Here is a 17,057-nt window from a genome sequence, read left to right as displayed (position 1 = left end):
GAAAATTAATTCCCAATATAAATCAATGTGCTAAGAAAGAAAGACGGCGTAGGTACTCATCACGGTGAAAGCATAATGCTACTGAAAAATTCACTTCGAAGGAGTCAGGCTGTATTGTTTCATAAACTAGGTAATAAATACAGGTGGGCCAAGATAAACAGAACCCAAATCAACTGATAAACGTATGGACTACAAGACGATATTATATAAGTAGATCAAAGATAAAGTGCGTACTTTCATGCGTTCCCTATAGGTTTACAGATGGAAACATTAATCACCATGCTCCAGGCACAGATTAGCCCAATGGATCTCGTTCAGTGCGACTTACTTTAACTCATCCCATTCGATGTTGGTAATAGCGTTGCGCGTGTTCTGTTGCATTGCGTTAATGGTTTTGGATTTATTGTGATACAGATGGAAACATTAATCGCTTGCGCTTCGGGCTCACGCCTTGTCCATCATGAAGTACTGGTTCGGATCGAGAAAACCACTTTCTATTTCCTGCATTAGCCATGTACAGTACTGTGCACGTCTAGCATGGTGTGTGAGCTTCAACTCCTGTAAAGTTGTGATTTTGTATGACTTCAAGTTAAGATCCTTCAGGATATGTTGGCATGTTGTTTCCGTCTGCTGCGACAGACTTCTCGTGCAATTAGCTAGCTCCGCAAAATCCGCTGGCGAATTTCTTCCTTCTACACCTCGATCCTTTTTCAGTGCGGGTATAAGTAGTATGAATATCTCATGATGTACGGATCCTGTTCACTTAAACCTCTTTATGACTTCGTGTATGAACAACTTGACGGGTGGATCACTGTTGAACTCGGTATGAAACAATTATCTACGCTGTGACTGAGTAATGTGCTTTGTTTCCAATTGCTACATTGAATACGAAATGGGATTTTGTGTTGGTACATCAAATACACTAGCACATTTCAGTTTCTCATCTCTCATGTCCGGTTCGGTTTATCTTGACCTACCTTGTGTAGCCTATCAGTTTATATTCAATATGAAATTTTGTGGGATTTGTTCCGTGGCCAAGTGTTTAACGCATAAGCTTTCTGTGTGCCTGGTGCTAGTTTCGATTCATAGTGGTCTATTTACCTCGAATACACTTTCGACTAGTGGTTCGGATCCCATCTGGAGCAATAGTGCACGTCTCATGTAGCTTCAGTGCTGGAAAGGGAAACTACAAATAAAAAATCTTCTTTTTTTGTGAATAGTTCACATATTTATTCTACTGATCTCACTCCCTTCTTTCTCTATAGCAATAAGCATTATCACAGTGAAAAAGGACGTCCTTGATGAGAAGAAGAAAGAATTGCTTCTATTTTCAAACGTGAGTGAAAGTGACACCTGTGAATGTTCAGCAATTAATGTACCAAAGGAAAAACCTTCAGAACACATTGTTGAAAACATGATTTCATTTGAAAACTATCTACATAATAACGTGTTTAGAAAAAGGTAAGAAACTTTATTGATACTTGACTTTGAATTTATTAGATAAGAAATAAGTTTTTAGACAGTGATTCTGTGGTCTGTTGCATGTTGTGTGATAAGGACTACATACACTCTTTTCGCTACTACCAATAATATCTATAAACTAACATCATACCTGTAATACATCTACATATGCAGTTGAATACAAAGGTGCATTTGTTCTTAATTCTCACGATGCTTGCAATTAAGATTAATTGAGAAACCTTATCCATTATTGAGAAACCTTATCCTTATGGTATCGTCAAGAATTAACCTCATATTAACATCATCTCTAATCTTGTGATATATCTATATTTGAAATCATCTTTCACAATATTGACACATTAGATCATAGAATCTACTTATAATACAAATCATCTCAGTATGTGGGTAATGCAGTCTCTAACAGTTAACAATTGCCGCTCCGCTACGTTCACTATTTGCCTACTTGCATGCTTTTATTTGAAGTGATATGCCTGCCTTTATTTGAAAATGGATGGTGGACCTGAGTGTGGAAGTTGAAGAGTCTTCGATACATAATTTTACGGCGGATCGGGAAAACCTCATCTGCTTTAGGTGAGGTGATGAGCGTAGGGCAAGCACAATTCATTAGTTTCTGTAGATAACAAAGACCGGGATTATACTGGATAAGAAAGTTCTGAATAGAGGATTTTAGACGGGGTATTTTTGCACGACTGTATTGTTTGCTGAAAAGATTTAGAGGTACATCCATTTGGAGATATATTCTTCTGACAACTTCTCACAAAAGTGGATTGAGTGAGGAAAAAGGCATAGTAAAAGAGATTTGTTTAAGATTGAAATGATGTAAGTACGTAATCTTTCAACAACGAATACACAACGATTCAGAAAAGCTACTTACTAGCCACAATACAATAGTACCATTGCCTAAGTTAAGATTCTTCTAAGAATGACGATCGCCATCTATCACCTCTTCAAGTTACATCCTTAGAACAAACTTGCTAATAAGTTCTTTGTTACATTTTCAGTTCATTTATCAAACCAATCTCCAGTTTAAAATTCTTCGATAGATACTGATATGCCTTAAGGCATCTGTTCAGAGTGCCGTATATGTATATATGTATTGTTCGATTAAATTTATATCCGAAGAAAGTGCTTACCAATCCACGGAAACGATGGATTCCATTTTCTATCAGTATATCAACATCTTAAGTGCGATGAAATCTGGTGATATCGTGTATCTTAAGCATAAATTTGGTAACAGTGGCACTTCGGGGCAGATTCAATGGTTAAAAATTATCTCATTTGCAGTCGGTGCACATCAGTTACGATATCTTATCAATTTGTGTCATTATAATCTCTGTAGTATATTGATCAGTAGTGTTTTGGTAATTATTCATTTATTAATTTGTATTAATACTTATTATACTTATTAAATATATAGGTTAAATGAAGACAAAGCAAGTTTTTATTAATTCATTTCAAATTGAGAATCTGAGGAATTGAATATTGTCTAGAACAGTTGGTAGTATAGAAAAAAACATGAATTCAGATGCATCTTTTAATAAGCTACTTCAAGTAACCAATTCAATTTACATCGTTTTGATTAAGGACATTTTAATAAAAATATACTAAACGTAAACATGAAACATAGAATTCTGAAATTTGGAAATGAGAATAATTCTGTCTGCGGTAGACCTTCGCATTCAAGGAACTTCTTGTTTTATATCTTTTAAATATAACAGTAAAAATTAAGGTAACACTTACAATGTGCTGGAAACTGATCCTAGATTAATGATAATACTCGTGTTCGATGAGTGAAGACTCAATGTGTGATGTAAATTTGAGAAAAATCTATGTATATTAAATTTTATAATTCTTCTAAATGTAATAGTTGGTATCTAGAAAGAAAATAGCGAAAGCTCGTTCCAGGAAAAGCCGAAAACAGAAGGCGACAAATATAAGTAAAAGTATCAAAACAAGTATGAAAATAAGAAAAGGTACAGGTGAAAATCAGAGTTGATAAATATATAAACTGACTTCATTGTAAACAAAGGGTCTCACTTTGGTCACTTAGTCTCGCCTTGATCATTCTCGTCTAGGGCAAAGAAATCACACAAATAATCAGAGGAAAAGAAACGTTATTAAATGACTTAAAATATCAATTTCAGAAATATGCGGTCAATTTATTTCACCGAGAAATTATTATGACGCCTCTCAAATGCTCTCTCTTATTATAGCGATCTTTTCAATGATTTTCCAGAGTAAACTGCATATAAAACACTCGTGAGATTATTGTTGTCCAAATTTGTTGAAAATGTAACTCAGTCTCACCAATAAAGATTACCTTATACGGATTCCCATTTCTTTACGAATATTCGGAGCACTATTATAAAGAGTTTCTATGCTAAGCAAGAGAAGCAGATAGGATGTAGCATATTGTCTGTTGTGTAAACAGTCCTCCTTTATGTAATTGTCTGTTTTGGAAAATCACTTATGTTTTGCATTCTGTGTTAATTGTTTTAATATCTCATTCGATTTCTCGTACCCTTTAGCAGTAGTTCCCAACCTTGGGCATTGATTTACATGGACGACTACTACAACTCTTGCAAACAGGTAGACCTTCTGTCTATGTCCAGTTAAATTGACCGAAAAATAATGATCAGCTCATGATGGTGCTGCAGACAGAAAATTGGCCAACATTGGAAGGTCCTACCAATAACCGTATTCTACGTAGATATAGTTACAAAATATGATTTTCTCTTAGCGATGGCTATAAGAGGAATATTTTTTTAATTTGTTCAATTTTTACCCGTAATACACGTCTGCAGATAATGACGTGTATCTCATATTGTTTCTGAATATAGAATAATTTCTTTCTATCATCCATATATTGTTTAACGGTGTTGTTTGTTACCCCTTCAGTATCTCTCACGATCTTTTTCTTTTTACATTCATGCCAATCATGTGAAAAGTTGCAAGGGGTGCCTGAGTGTCTCTTAAGTTTAGTGCACCACTTTGTTTTGGAAATATTTCCAAGAGTTTAAATCCTGTTGGTATTCTACTATTAATAATATATTTTGTTAAGATGTTTTTTGTGATGTTGAAATGCAGTATTGGTAGATTGATATTGATGCACATAAAATTAGAACACTTAAGTCGCATCGCATCTACAATTGGAAAACAATTTTCCTCATATCAATGGGTGATAAATATATGCAATATAACATAATAACCATTGTTAATTGTATTTGTTTTACACTGAAATTTAATTAGAGAGTTAATTTTTCATAAATAACACGTAGCATTAATTATTATTTAAATTGTTCTTCAAACACTTTTTCAAATATTAATATGTATTTACGCGCAATTTTTAATGTATATGAAACGAAATATCTACAGAAAGTTAAAGAAGTTCTAGTCGTAGCATTTCAAAGAAAAGCGCAAAAGTTGAAGTACAGTTGTTTCATTGTAACTTCTGAAATTTAAATTGCTACGAAAATATCTATTTAGAATTTAAATATTACAATTTGTAAGTTTGCGTTATTTATTCTTATCCTGTACTGAGCTATGAGAACAATTTTCTGGATTTTTTTTTTCTTTTTAAGATAAGAAAGCGTGAAGTAAAAATTATATATTAAGTTGTTTAAGAAAATAAACATTGATGCATCAATGTGGATATATTTTGTCCGCAGTTGGGCAAGCATTTTTGTATCTTTGTAATTCTTTATATTTATTCGATATACAGATACTTTATATCTGTGTTGTTTGTGTGTAGTGTAAACTTTTTTTTTTTTTTTTGTCACTCAAGAGGCTCCTTTTCAAAATTTTAATGAAATTATGTTTCTACTTTAACCTGTTATGTAATGCTTATGGAGATAATAATGGAGCAAATAAATGATAATAAAATAAAAGTAAAAGCATTACCTAATAAGCTTCCAATGTTAAAAGAACCACTAGTAACAGTCGTATATTTGTTTGTAAATGAAATGAAATCTTTGAGTTTTACGTCCCACGATTATGCCAGTTAGGCTAAAGGAGACGGTGATTATGAGAAATGAATGAAATGGTGGAATGACGAAAGTGGGAGGAAACGGGAGAACCCCGAGAAAACCCACGCACACGGTGTTTGTCCACCACAAAGTTCACTTGGCGGGAGCAGGGTTTGAACCCGGGACCCCATGCACCAGAGGTGAACGCTCTACCACTGAGCCACCGCGGCCCCGTATATTTGTTTGGTAGCGCCAGATATATGTTAAAAGGCAAGAAGGGATTGAATACAGCAGAAAAAACAAATATCTAGCTCAATTCGCACAGTGAAGTCCGAACATGCTAATATATCATAGTATGGATGGTTTGCTTAAAATCCATACACAGCTTGGAACACTCTACCTTGTAGACTGAGTCAGCACTCCTTTGTATTCTCTACAAAAATCCTCTTCCTGACATTAGATCGATAGTCTCAGGTAAAATCTTATATGTATAGTCATCACATAGTGAAATAATTGATTAGATGATGAAAGAGTAAGAAACAAGAACTCCGAAGAAAATCCACGGGTATTATGTTCGTCAACCGCAAAAGACATATGTCTTGGAATAGAAACTGCAACTTTGGGTACCAGAAATGAATGCTTTGGCATTAAACTCTGTCTTACATTGTATCCTTCTTAATTTCCTACTAAAATAAAGTAATCACAGAAAAAAAATATTAGTAGAGTATGCAGTCTTTAAGAACTTATCAATTTGAGTCCGTAAGAATTTTCCAAACATCATGAATATCGATAAACCGTAGCACTGTCTTCAAGAGGAATATTCACTTCACGTTCTAAAATTCTGGTTGCTTGCGATCAGTAGATAGAATAACTTTGCTTTTCAATAGAGAATTACCGATAAGATCAGAATAATGTAGGACAAACATAAGATCAGTCCTTTGAAGAATAGAATATATATATATATATATATTATCGTCATCCTTTCCGTACGTAATGTTTACAAAAGACAAAGTACACAGGAGACATCAGAAGCCTTAGTATATCTAATTACAAAGTATAAAAAATAAATATCCATTTTAAAATATTACGGATTCTATACAAAGCCAAAATCAGAAGATATCAAAAAAGTTTAAATTAACAGTTTATAACTTTCCTTCTAGATATTCCGAAACATTATAATAAATTTTATCTACAAAAAATTTCAAATGTATCGTTTTTGACTCTGTTTGTGTTATTGATATTCTTTAAGTGTTGTGGTGATTTTATCAAATTGTACACATAAAGTAAGAAATTTTGTCTTGAAACATAATTTTGTTCTGTGACGTACATGTCTGTAGCTTGCCTTGTATTACATGAATGTATATCAAATGTAACAATTAAGAAATGCCAATTAGTCATAGTGAAGATAATGCTTTTGCATATGTAAAGATATTGAAGCTTTATTTTTCTTTCAAATTAAAAGTTATTTGTATGGCTTTTCTTTTTCATATGTAAAAGCAAGATACGATGCTCCTCAAAATATAATTCCGAAACTGGGAAGTGTTATCTTGCCATAATACAATAAGAACAAAATATCATGGTTCAAATCAACAAGGGGAAGGATAAGGGGATTCCCCTCTCGTCAAGTAATTTTCCTGGCTCGTTGAAAAAGAATTTATTCCTTGCCAGGGAAATATTTCCCTACTTTTATATACATCACTGTGTTAATTTTTTGTATTATATATATATATGGAAAACTTTTTCCCTCTCATAAAACAGTTTAATTCGAACCCCGGTCGAGATACAATGCCTTTCAATCTATACAAAGCAAAATCTGAGCTGTATAGTTTATTATTCAAGTTTAAAATATGCTCGTAAATAATTAATCCTAAGAATTTAGCTGGGCGTGAGTAATTTAAACTCAAAGAATCGTTTTTTATGGATGGCATTTTCAACAGAATGGGTAACAGATGAAAATGTAACACTTTGGATTTATTTACATTTATCTCTCAGTTGTTACTCCATATCCGCACAGTTTGTTTAAAATTATCTTCCAATTGCTAGAATGTACTTCCTTTTACTAAAATATTAACATCCTCTACATGTAAAACTATATCACTGGAATAAAAAAAATCTGTAAATTTTTAATATAAATTAAAAATAGGATCTAAAATGGGCCCTTGGAGGAATACCTTTGTTAATAATAACAGATGACTAATATCTTGCAACTTAACCATTTTGAAATCTCGAAGTTTGTACAAATTATTTCCGTTCATAAAATACGAAGGAAACCAACTGTAGACTATACTCCTTATGCCATAGGTGTAATGTCTCTTTAGTAAAACCTCGTGCTTCACCTTGACGAAATCTTTGGAAATGTCAGTGGATATGTGGTGTGCGTGTATGTTATGCCTCATTTTGAAGCCACAATAAGTCATTCTTCTTGTGATTTTCCCTCTGTAGAAAGTTAGGAGAATGTTGAGTTCCTCACAATAAATGGCACGAATACTTTCTTCTGCTCACTCTTGAAGATGCATTGGGAATAGACACATGTTTCCGGCCAGAATAATTTCTCTTGCCCCGGTTCCTGGCCAAAAACACATACATAGTGTTAGAGGATAGTTGAATTCTTGGCTCAGTCAGTGAATTTAAGATCTAAGTTCCAACAATCTAATCTAAAATATGTTTTGCATTTTGACTTTAGTCTATCTAATTTTTAAGCGAGCTCAAATTTGGTATGACATATATTACATATTAGGTACCAAATTAAATAAATTTACTAATTATTGCAAATTATATGTTTGTCATATTAGATGTATAATTTGTGTTCCCACATTTACAGTTTCCATTATAACAAACAAAATATCCATAAAAATAAAATTACTAATGCAGAATAGATATAGTTAGTGCAGCTTCAGTGCCGAAGTTGGTTTGAACACAACTATAATTTAAAATTTAAAATTAAAATCATATTTTATTTATTTAGTTTAACTTTATGTTAGGGAAATCAAACCATAGTAGATGCAATTGTTAGTCTTCAGTTTTGGCAATGAGTTTGAACTTCTGACAATAAAAACGTGAATATTATAACTTTATGGAGAATTTGCTGAAGAAATAATGCCAATATCGATCAAAAATAAATTATAAGCCATTAGTTCTTCAATACAAAAACATTTGGCAACTATCTTAGTTCCACATATAGTTATTGTTTTACTTCATTGCAATTAATAGGTCGTGTATTATTAATTTCACAGGGCTAGTATTTCCTTTAGTTTATTTAGTTTTATCTTTATTCATTTGTTGGTGTCTTTGAGTTTCGGCATTTCATCTTCCCTGAAAATATAAAGCCTAAAAATTGTTGCAAAATGCAAGTTCAGACAACTCGAGGAATGTCGTTGTGGTATTTCAATTTTACAGGAAACTGTTGCCGATTTATTAATATTTTTTGATGGGCAAAATCTTTTTAATTTACCAGGCGTGAAAAGCTCTATTGCTCTGCTTCTTTACCCGTTGCATTTATCTGTCTTACTTATATATAGTATAAGCTGTTGCTGTAATAGCTTATAGTGCGCAACAATTGGTGTATGCTTTGAGTTTCTGTTCTGAATGTTGCTTCTTTTGACTTCTCTTGTCTGCTTCTTCAAAGGTGTTTGGTGAAATATTTATTTTTTATTTATTTCTTCGCTCACTTCAGTAGCTTATTGGTTCATCGAGAGTTCTTCTTTTCAGTATATCTAATTAAGACTGGGGAAATAACTCAATTGGAATACAGTTTCAGGAATATAATCGAGCTTAATAACATTTTTTCTCATCAAAATCTGTGTTTTGTGAATGTTGTTGATTCATTACAGAGGACGTAATGAGACTGAGTGGCTTGCTTCTGCTGGTTCCAAACTTCGTAGCATGTTTTTGAATACCAACGACGCCGGACGCCTATCACAAGCTTCAGAATTGTTGAAATCTCTCGGTTCTGTAGTCCGAGAAGAAACTCATGATTCGTAAGTGGCACCAATTCCATTTTTTTATTTGGTGAAGTTGTTTTTGGGTGTTTTTTTTAAGGAAGAAAAACAGAGAAAATATAATTGAATAGTTTTTTTCACAAAAATATTAGGTGCCACATTCAAGTATTTTGCACATTTGAGTGTTGCTGTCACTATTCTTCTGTAGAATGAAGTTTTATTTTCGAATTTTTTGATTGTTTTGTGTTGCTTTTAAGTCTCACATAAGCACAGTTTATATCACCACAGTTCTATACAACTTACATTTTAAATTATTATTATTATTATTATTATTATTATTATTATTATTATTATTATTATTATTATTATTATTATTATTATTATTATTATTATTATTATTATTATTTTATTGTAACGGGAGAACCACAGTATTTGCTAGTACTATGTTGTGTTTCTGTACTTACGATGTCCTTTGTTTACTGAAACTAAACTCAAATAATTACGGACTATGCTGGAAAAAATCATTATTTTGAGTTGCTTTGACTTATTAAGAAATTTCTATTGGAGAATTACGATATCCTTACTTGAAAATATGGCATTGCACTATAAATTACATATTATTTAAACGAGATGTAGATGAAAATAACTGAATTCACACTATACTACATTATCGTATTTTGTATTTTATTTATTTATTTATTTGGAGGGGGAAACCCTCATTTAGCATTGTAGACAGTATCTAAAGATTTTCTAATCATAAATTTTGACAGTGCCAGTCTTAAATACACTGACTTCAAGTACACGAGTCAGAAGTTTGAGTCAATTTTCTTTGTCTTTATAGGCGACCTTGCTGTATCATCTGCATATGTATTGTAGGGTTTCTGTCAGAAGTTCTGTGAACTTGCTGGAAATGCATAGAGTAATGGACGTCTCAACAGAAACACAGTTGCGGAGTCGCGGTTTCAACCCATATACCTTCTTCTAGGGGTTTATGAATACATTTATTTCTTCCCTCTAGAACAGGCATGTCAAACTCAGTATCTCAAGCGGGCTAAAGAATCATCTGTGTACAGTAGGAACAAATATCTAAAAATGTATTTAAAAGATAAGTAAATGGATAAAATCTTACCTAATACTGTGCTTCTTCTTTAAATTATAAAAAGAAGAAATAAATAAATCCGGATAGTAGATGGATATCTAATGTCTTTTTCTACAACTGGCATATTTTCCTGTAACCAGCTTTCGAGTGTCTGGAGACATGCTGTTCGCACTAGAACAGAGTTCAGATGAAAGTCTATTAAACCTAAATCTCACTGGAGAGGGTTTCCTTTTATAAATGAAAATAGTTGTTCACACTGTAAATAGGAGCATAAATAAATCCAGATAGTAGATGTATACTTAATGAGTTTCTTTCTCTACAACTGACATATCTTCCTGCATCCAGCTTTCGAGTGTCTGGAGACATGCTGTTCGTACTAGCAAGTTTTAGAACAGAGATCAGATGAAGGTCTGCTAACCTGGATCTCGCTGGGGACTTGTTCCTTTTCATAAATGAGATGAATCGTTTACACTGTAAATTACACATTTACCGTTATTTTCTCGGAGTACGAATCGAGGTCGCAGAAAAATGAGCCAAGGGTCGCGAATTGATATGTCTGTCCTAGAAGATAACATTTCTTCACGTTGATATTCTAATATAAATAATATATTGCAAATTTCAGTTGCTTTGTTTGCTTGGTCCAAAATAAATTCTTTGAATAAAGTTCTGAGATTTGATTATCTTTTGTTCATATTGATTTTTTTTATTTATTTGTTTCTGTGATTACAGACAACAAGAAAAAGAGCACAAGGTTGCAAATGGAAAGTCAGTACGTGAAGATACGTTATTACTTGAATATCAGAACGACAGCATACCCGAGATCTTTCCAATAAATAAATAAATAGATCATCTTAATTTTTCTTTATATCTGCAGCTTCTCTATGTGGATCTAATTGTATTGTACATTCACCTCAGTTGCTTACTGTTTTGAATACTTGAGGATGGTGTCAAAAACTAAAATAAGTAAGGATCTTTCTTTCTTCTTTTAAAAAACTTCTGGTCAGTTGGAATTTGTTTTATGAGAAATTACTAACGTAACTAATTGAGAAAAGTTTCATGATGAATTTTTAATAAACCCTTAGTTATGGTAGTTTCCAGAACACTAAAAAGTGGTTATTTTTGTATAATAATAATAATAATAATAATAATAATAATAATAATAATAATAATAATAATAATAATAATAATAATAATAATAATAATAATAATATAATGACTAAAATCAGTATAAGAAAGTGCTTTTTTTCTTTCTTTTCCAACAAATATTTAACTTGGATATACTTATTACATTACTATTTTTAAAGTTCACACTTAAAATTGAAAGTTAAGAAAAAGATAAAAGTATTATAAAGCTCTTTTTGTGTTGACTCTTACTGATATTAATTCGTTAACTATTAACAATTGCAACATCGATTGGGTAGTATCAGTTTTTCTAGTAGAATGTGCACTGATTCTTTTCTTTGCAACCTCCAGTCCTTGGTGTGCTTTTATTTTATAAACTGAATATAGGTAACCAAACTTCTTGATCAAATTAATGGCTAACTCAAGTCCTGTGAACTCGGATGTATCCTACTTGTTAACTGGTTAATTTTATATCTTAAAAAACTCGGTGTTCAGTGTCGCAGAAACAACAGATTGTTGAATCCATTCCTGTGCTAAGCCAAGTAAGTCAGATATTTTGAAGATATGCGATTACTTTATTCTGTTCTAATTGTATATTAGTGCATTCGAATTCGCATCCATATTATGTACAGTAAGTTTCTTAGTTTTAAACACAGTTCTAAGGTCTCATTACCTTCCTTTATGTATATAAATTTAATAAATTTGCTTTTGTGATTTCAGACCAAGAAGAAACAAGCGCGAGGCTTTGAATGAAAAGCCAGTACGTGAGGATACTTTATTACTTAGATATCAGAATGATGGGACACCTGAGATTTTTCCAAATGTTCAAGAGGAAGTGGTAACCCAAAGACCCTCGATCAACAGTAGCAAGAATGAGACTGTTGGTGGTATGTTCACTAATAGCAATCTGATACATAAAGTCTTATCAGACTGATTTTACAATTCCCAAGCAATATGTGGTCAGATTTTTGCTTTATTGAGAAAGTAAACTTATCCTAGCTGTTGAGACCTATGTCAAACGCAGTTACAACCCTTTTTAAAATTATTTCGGAAGCACTTTTGTCCATACTATATGAGTTAAAAAATGTTCTGATGTGTGTTCTCATCCATATTTGCTTGTATATGCTTGCAGAAATAAACATATTGATAGTGTTATTGTAAGGGAATAGCAGGAAATAATTCATTGATACTGTAAATATAGAAATCAGTCAGATTACGAGTTGATTCTGCATGCTACTTCTGTTAATATTATATGCATATTTCTTTCTTTTTACAAAGTGATTCAGGTTTCAATTTTTGAACTAATATTTTAGTAAACATTATATTATTCTAGTCTTTTTTCACTAATAATTTCTTACCTTCATATTAATATAATTTAACTATTTGAATTGATCGGCAACAAATTGTTTATAATGCTCATAATACTTGAGAAATTAAAAGTAGTGTTGTTATCACTAGACTAAGAGTTTAATGCCATAAAATTTTTCCAACCATTTAAAATATCGAAAAATTATTTACTTGAAAATACTGTCTCTAATATGTTGTTCCTATATTTCTTTAGAAACATTGCACATTTAATACCACTTTATAGATAAATTTTCCCAAGTTTCATAGTTTGTTACTTTAAGCATTAGTAACAATTAAATCAATTTTAGAGCACTGCTGAATGATCATATGCGATGACCACAAATTTTTGTCTGCTAAAATACATCGAAAACAGGCTCTATATTTGTTGTTCTTTTGAGAATGTATTTTTTTCTTCCAGTTTGCTAGTATCAGTTCCTTTAACATTTTTTACCCACTTATAAACACACTCCTATAACTTATTTCTTTCTCGTAACCCGAACGATTAGGTTTCTCTAGTTGACTTTCTGGCATTACTTTCTTCGAAGTGAGCACTTTCTACTTCATGGTATTCTCTAATCCTACTATCTTGATTTTCATTCCTTTCAACCTCCTCTCTCAACCATCTGTCCGTATTTCGTATACGTTCCACTTTCTCTCGGTATATGCACTTTCAAAAACTTACCATCTTGCATCTGATGTGCCTGACATTTTCGTATAACGCCATCAACTAACACATTCGAAGTGTTGTAAGTCATTCTACTTAATACGTAGAATATCCTTAAGGAATCTAGGTATATTAACCTTACGCATTAAGTATCTACCCAAACAACTGTTTCTTTCAAAGTTTCCTTTCCATTACGCCTTCCACTAACTCGAACTGTTACCTTCCTTTTGTTATTGTTCATCTATTATCATTCCACTGTTTTCAGTAGTATTTCATTTATTGAGTCACGTTTTCGGCTTAAAACTCAGCAAATTACTGGCGATAGTATTCTTAGAATCTCCCAAATCCTTATAAAGTAAGGCAATATTGACATCTTCTAACTATTTTATAACAAAGCCTTAGTTACTTTACTGTTGTTTTCTAAATATTTATGTTCCAAAAATTTTATTATTGATTCTGCTGCTCTTTCGGCTATCCCGTTGCTATTGACATTGTAAGGATGATCATAAATTAACCCTACTTCCTTATCCCTGCAATAGTTTACTAAAACCAAAATTTAAAAGGTTGTCCTAAGCAAAACTATTAAGAAAACCTTCCTCTAATTTTTTCAAATGTTTCTCGATACTGATAGACTCCACTAATCATGTTTTAATCCATTTTTAATAGTTGTGCTGTAAAATCAAGAATGTATGCTCGAATAAAAATAAACTAGTCTAACTGGATTCTAAATGGTTTGTGATGACAGCCACGAATTGTGCTCCTTTTTAGGTCGACTATTAGCTACCGCCTTTCAAATATTGCAAGCTTCAAAATAACAATGAATATCTTCAGTAAGAGTAGGCCTCCAGAGTTTAAACATTTATTGATAATTTCAAAATTCAACCGTTGTCTAAAGTATATGTGAAAGTAGTTAGTTTTTAAATAGTGAGGTAATGGGTCGTATAAATAAAAACAAGCACTTGCTTCTGAGCATTTGCTCGTGAGCAAGCTGAGTATCTAGCACCTGCTCTTTGTTTTGGTATAAATAAAACTTTCCTCTACTCGTTCAGCAAATGCTCCGTGACATGTAGCAAGTGCTCAATGAACTTACTGTCTTGTCTGCTTTCTACAATAGAGGGAAGAAGAGTTCTTAATTTCAAACATTCAAAATTATTTACAAATAAAGCTGGTTTTGAGATTCAAATTCCAAAATATTTAGCAATGTATACAAGGCATTTATGCATAAAACTATTTTTAAGGTATTTAACCACTTGAATGAAAAAACAGTCTCAGAATACTTTGGAATGTTTGTAGCTTATATAGGGTCGAAAATAAAGTACGCCATTTTTGACTGAAAATCCTTTCAAATACGGTTGAGGAAAGTCACTATTTTCAGAATCGATTCGTGGAGCGTCTGCAAATAAAGATATCCTAACAAAAGTTCATCTTCCAGAAAGTGAACGGAGAAAAACTGTTGCAATGGCTAATATAAAAAGTCAACTGGAGCAGGAATTTAAAATTCTATTTACAGAGAGTTAAATTAAAAAAAAAAAAAAAAAAAAAAAAAAAAAAAGAGAGAGATTAAAAATATGAAAACAAGATTGAAGTAGAAATCTGATGTCAAACGTAATGGAAACAGATCAATTATGTTAAAGCAATGGGAGACAAAATTTCTCGATCTCCCGCACTCAGAATCAAATCCATGCGTATCAAGATCAGCAGGTAAATACATTTTTCCGTTTGCCTTATAACTAGGGCCCGGGTCTTCAATAGTCACGTCAAATGTTCAGATGGTGTATTAAATTAAGTCAGAATTTCTTTAATAGAGAATGTGTGGAGAAACACTAGAAAAAGCGTGTTGTTTATTGCGCAGTTATCCTCCTTTGCGTTTACTATTCTATCACATTTATATGTTTGTTGAAATTGTTGGTTAATTTTCGAATTATTATTAATAATAACACAAAATTTTCTCCAAGTGATCCTGCCAAAGTTACTCCCCGTCAAACCATACTCATTTGGCATAAAAGGAAAGCTGCTACGTTGTTCAACACTCCGTCGACAAACACCTTCAGTTTCTTTGTTCGACGCCGACCTCTATATCATATTATTATTATCAAAGATGGAATCGGGAAAAATATTTTTATAAAATGACTGTATTGTAATGATTTTGGTAGAGTCAATAATGGTCCGAGATTTATCCCCTTCACCAATTTATTATAAAATTTGTTAAATACAAAACGTCTTTGATTACAAAGAGTAAAATAGTGTCTCTCTTGTTATTATCCAAATGAGAGGAGATAGGTGTTTGCATGGTGCCCCTTTTCTAAAGGCAGTCTCCAAGGCACCTGTCGGTTTTGGTAAGTCTTGAAGGTTAGCCCCCTCAGCTCAAGGCAGCTTCGCGAGGCTTGGTTGTAGAAAGGACCCCTAGTCCAGTGCGACCTCGGGAAGGTTAAGTGTACCCCTAGTCCAGTGCGACCTCAGGGCGGTGTAGGTGATTTGATCAGTTGGACGACTGATCTTGGTTCCCTCGGTGGTCCGCCTTTTATCTGTCCTCTTCGGGTCCTTCCGTGAGGTCCGTCTTCTTTCGGCGATCCTCGGTGCCTTTTGTGGCGGCTTCTCTTCTGCTCTTCTTTTTATAATCAATATTACGTGTTGTGTTGACATGTGCTCTTGTCCTGATGTGGGGATCCTCACAGTATATAAGAAATTTACAAAATTGTAGATAAATTCTCACTATCGTATGAGACGCACCATTTTTAATATACTATTTTTTATAATATATGGAAAGAGTGCAGATAACTGGTGAACCCCGGACACAACTGACTTTAGATTGAGTAAAGTTAGGATAGTTTGCTTTAGAAATAGTAAAACAGACTTATTTATGATGTAAGAAATGTAATTTAGTAACACATTGCTCATTGTACAGTCTTGTTAAAAAAAACTTGGGTCACCCACCTCACTTCGAAAAGTACTATACTCTTACCCAAGTCGTAGTTAATCAAATAAACGTATATTTTGTTTAGCCAATCAAGGTCTTTATTTACAGCCAAAAAAGTACATTTCCTACGTGGAGTTGCTATAATATGACTTTTCAAAGTAAGACAGGCAGCAAATATTTTTTGAACAAGACTGTATTTGAAATAAAGAGTTTGGATACACATCAAAATTTACAAGGAAAAAGATAATATTTTCTAATATTTTTGTCTTTGCTGTGGTTATATTAGGTTTGCTTTATTTAGATTTCACTTCCTAAAGTAATTCCTGCAGTATTTCCAGGAGGAATACAGATCGGGGTTGATAAACCGTTGGCAGCCACATCGGCAAAGCATTGATTCGGAAAACATTATTGTTGTGGAAGCCATTTAACATTTTCCGCTTTAATCTGTACAATTCTTTATAGTTATGAACATTAGAGTCCTTTCGCAATTTATACTCTTTATGTCTTCTCTTGAAAATCACTA

General features: G+C 32.6%; 1 protein-coding gene across 2 annotated transcripts in view; it reads left to right on the top strand.

Annotated features, from left to right (window-relative positions):
• Positions 1-17,057, top strand: part of LOC145677526 (insulin-like peptide receptor) — a 495,629-nt gene that overhangs the window by 441,820 nt on the left and 36,752 nt on the right. Inside the window, exons 12-14 of one of the 2 annotated variants that reach the window (XM_081747998.1) lie at positions 1,266-1,461; positions 9,278-9,424; positions 12,327-12,493. In XM_081747998.1, coding sequence (XP_081604124.1) covers positions 1,266-1,461; positions 9,278-9,424; positions 12,327-12,493 — 510 coding nt within the window. The remainder of the gene's footprint in view (positions 1-1,265; positions 1,462-9,277; positions 9,425-12,326; positions 12,494-17,057) is intronic. The other variant, XM_081748005.1, reaches the window with a different exon arrangement.

This window comes from Thermobia domestica, chromosome 2 (genome assembly GCF_964235325.1).
Source record: "Thermobia domestica chromosome 2, izTheDome1.hap1.1, whole genome shotgun sequence".
Taxonomy (NCBI): Eukaryota; Metazoa; Arthropoda; class Insecta; order Zygentoma; family Lepismatidae; genus Thermobia; species Thermobia domestica.
Note: the sequence above shows the minus strand (reverse complement) of the source record. Positions and strands in the feature narration are given on the sequence as shown.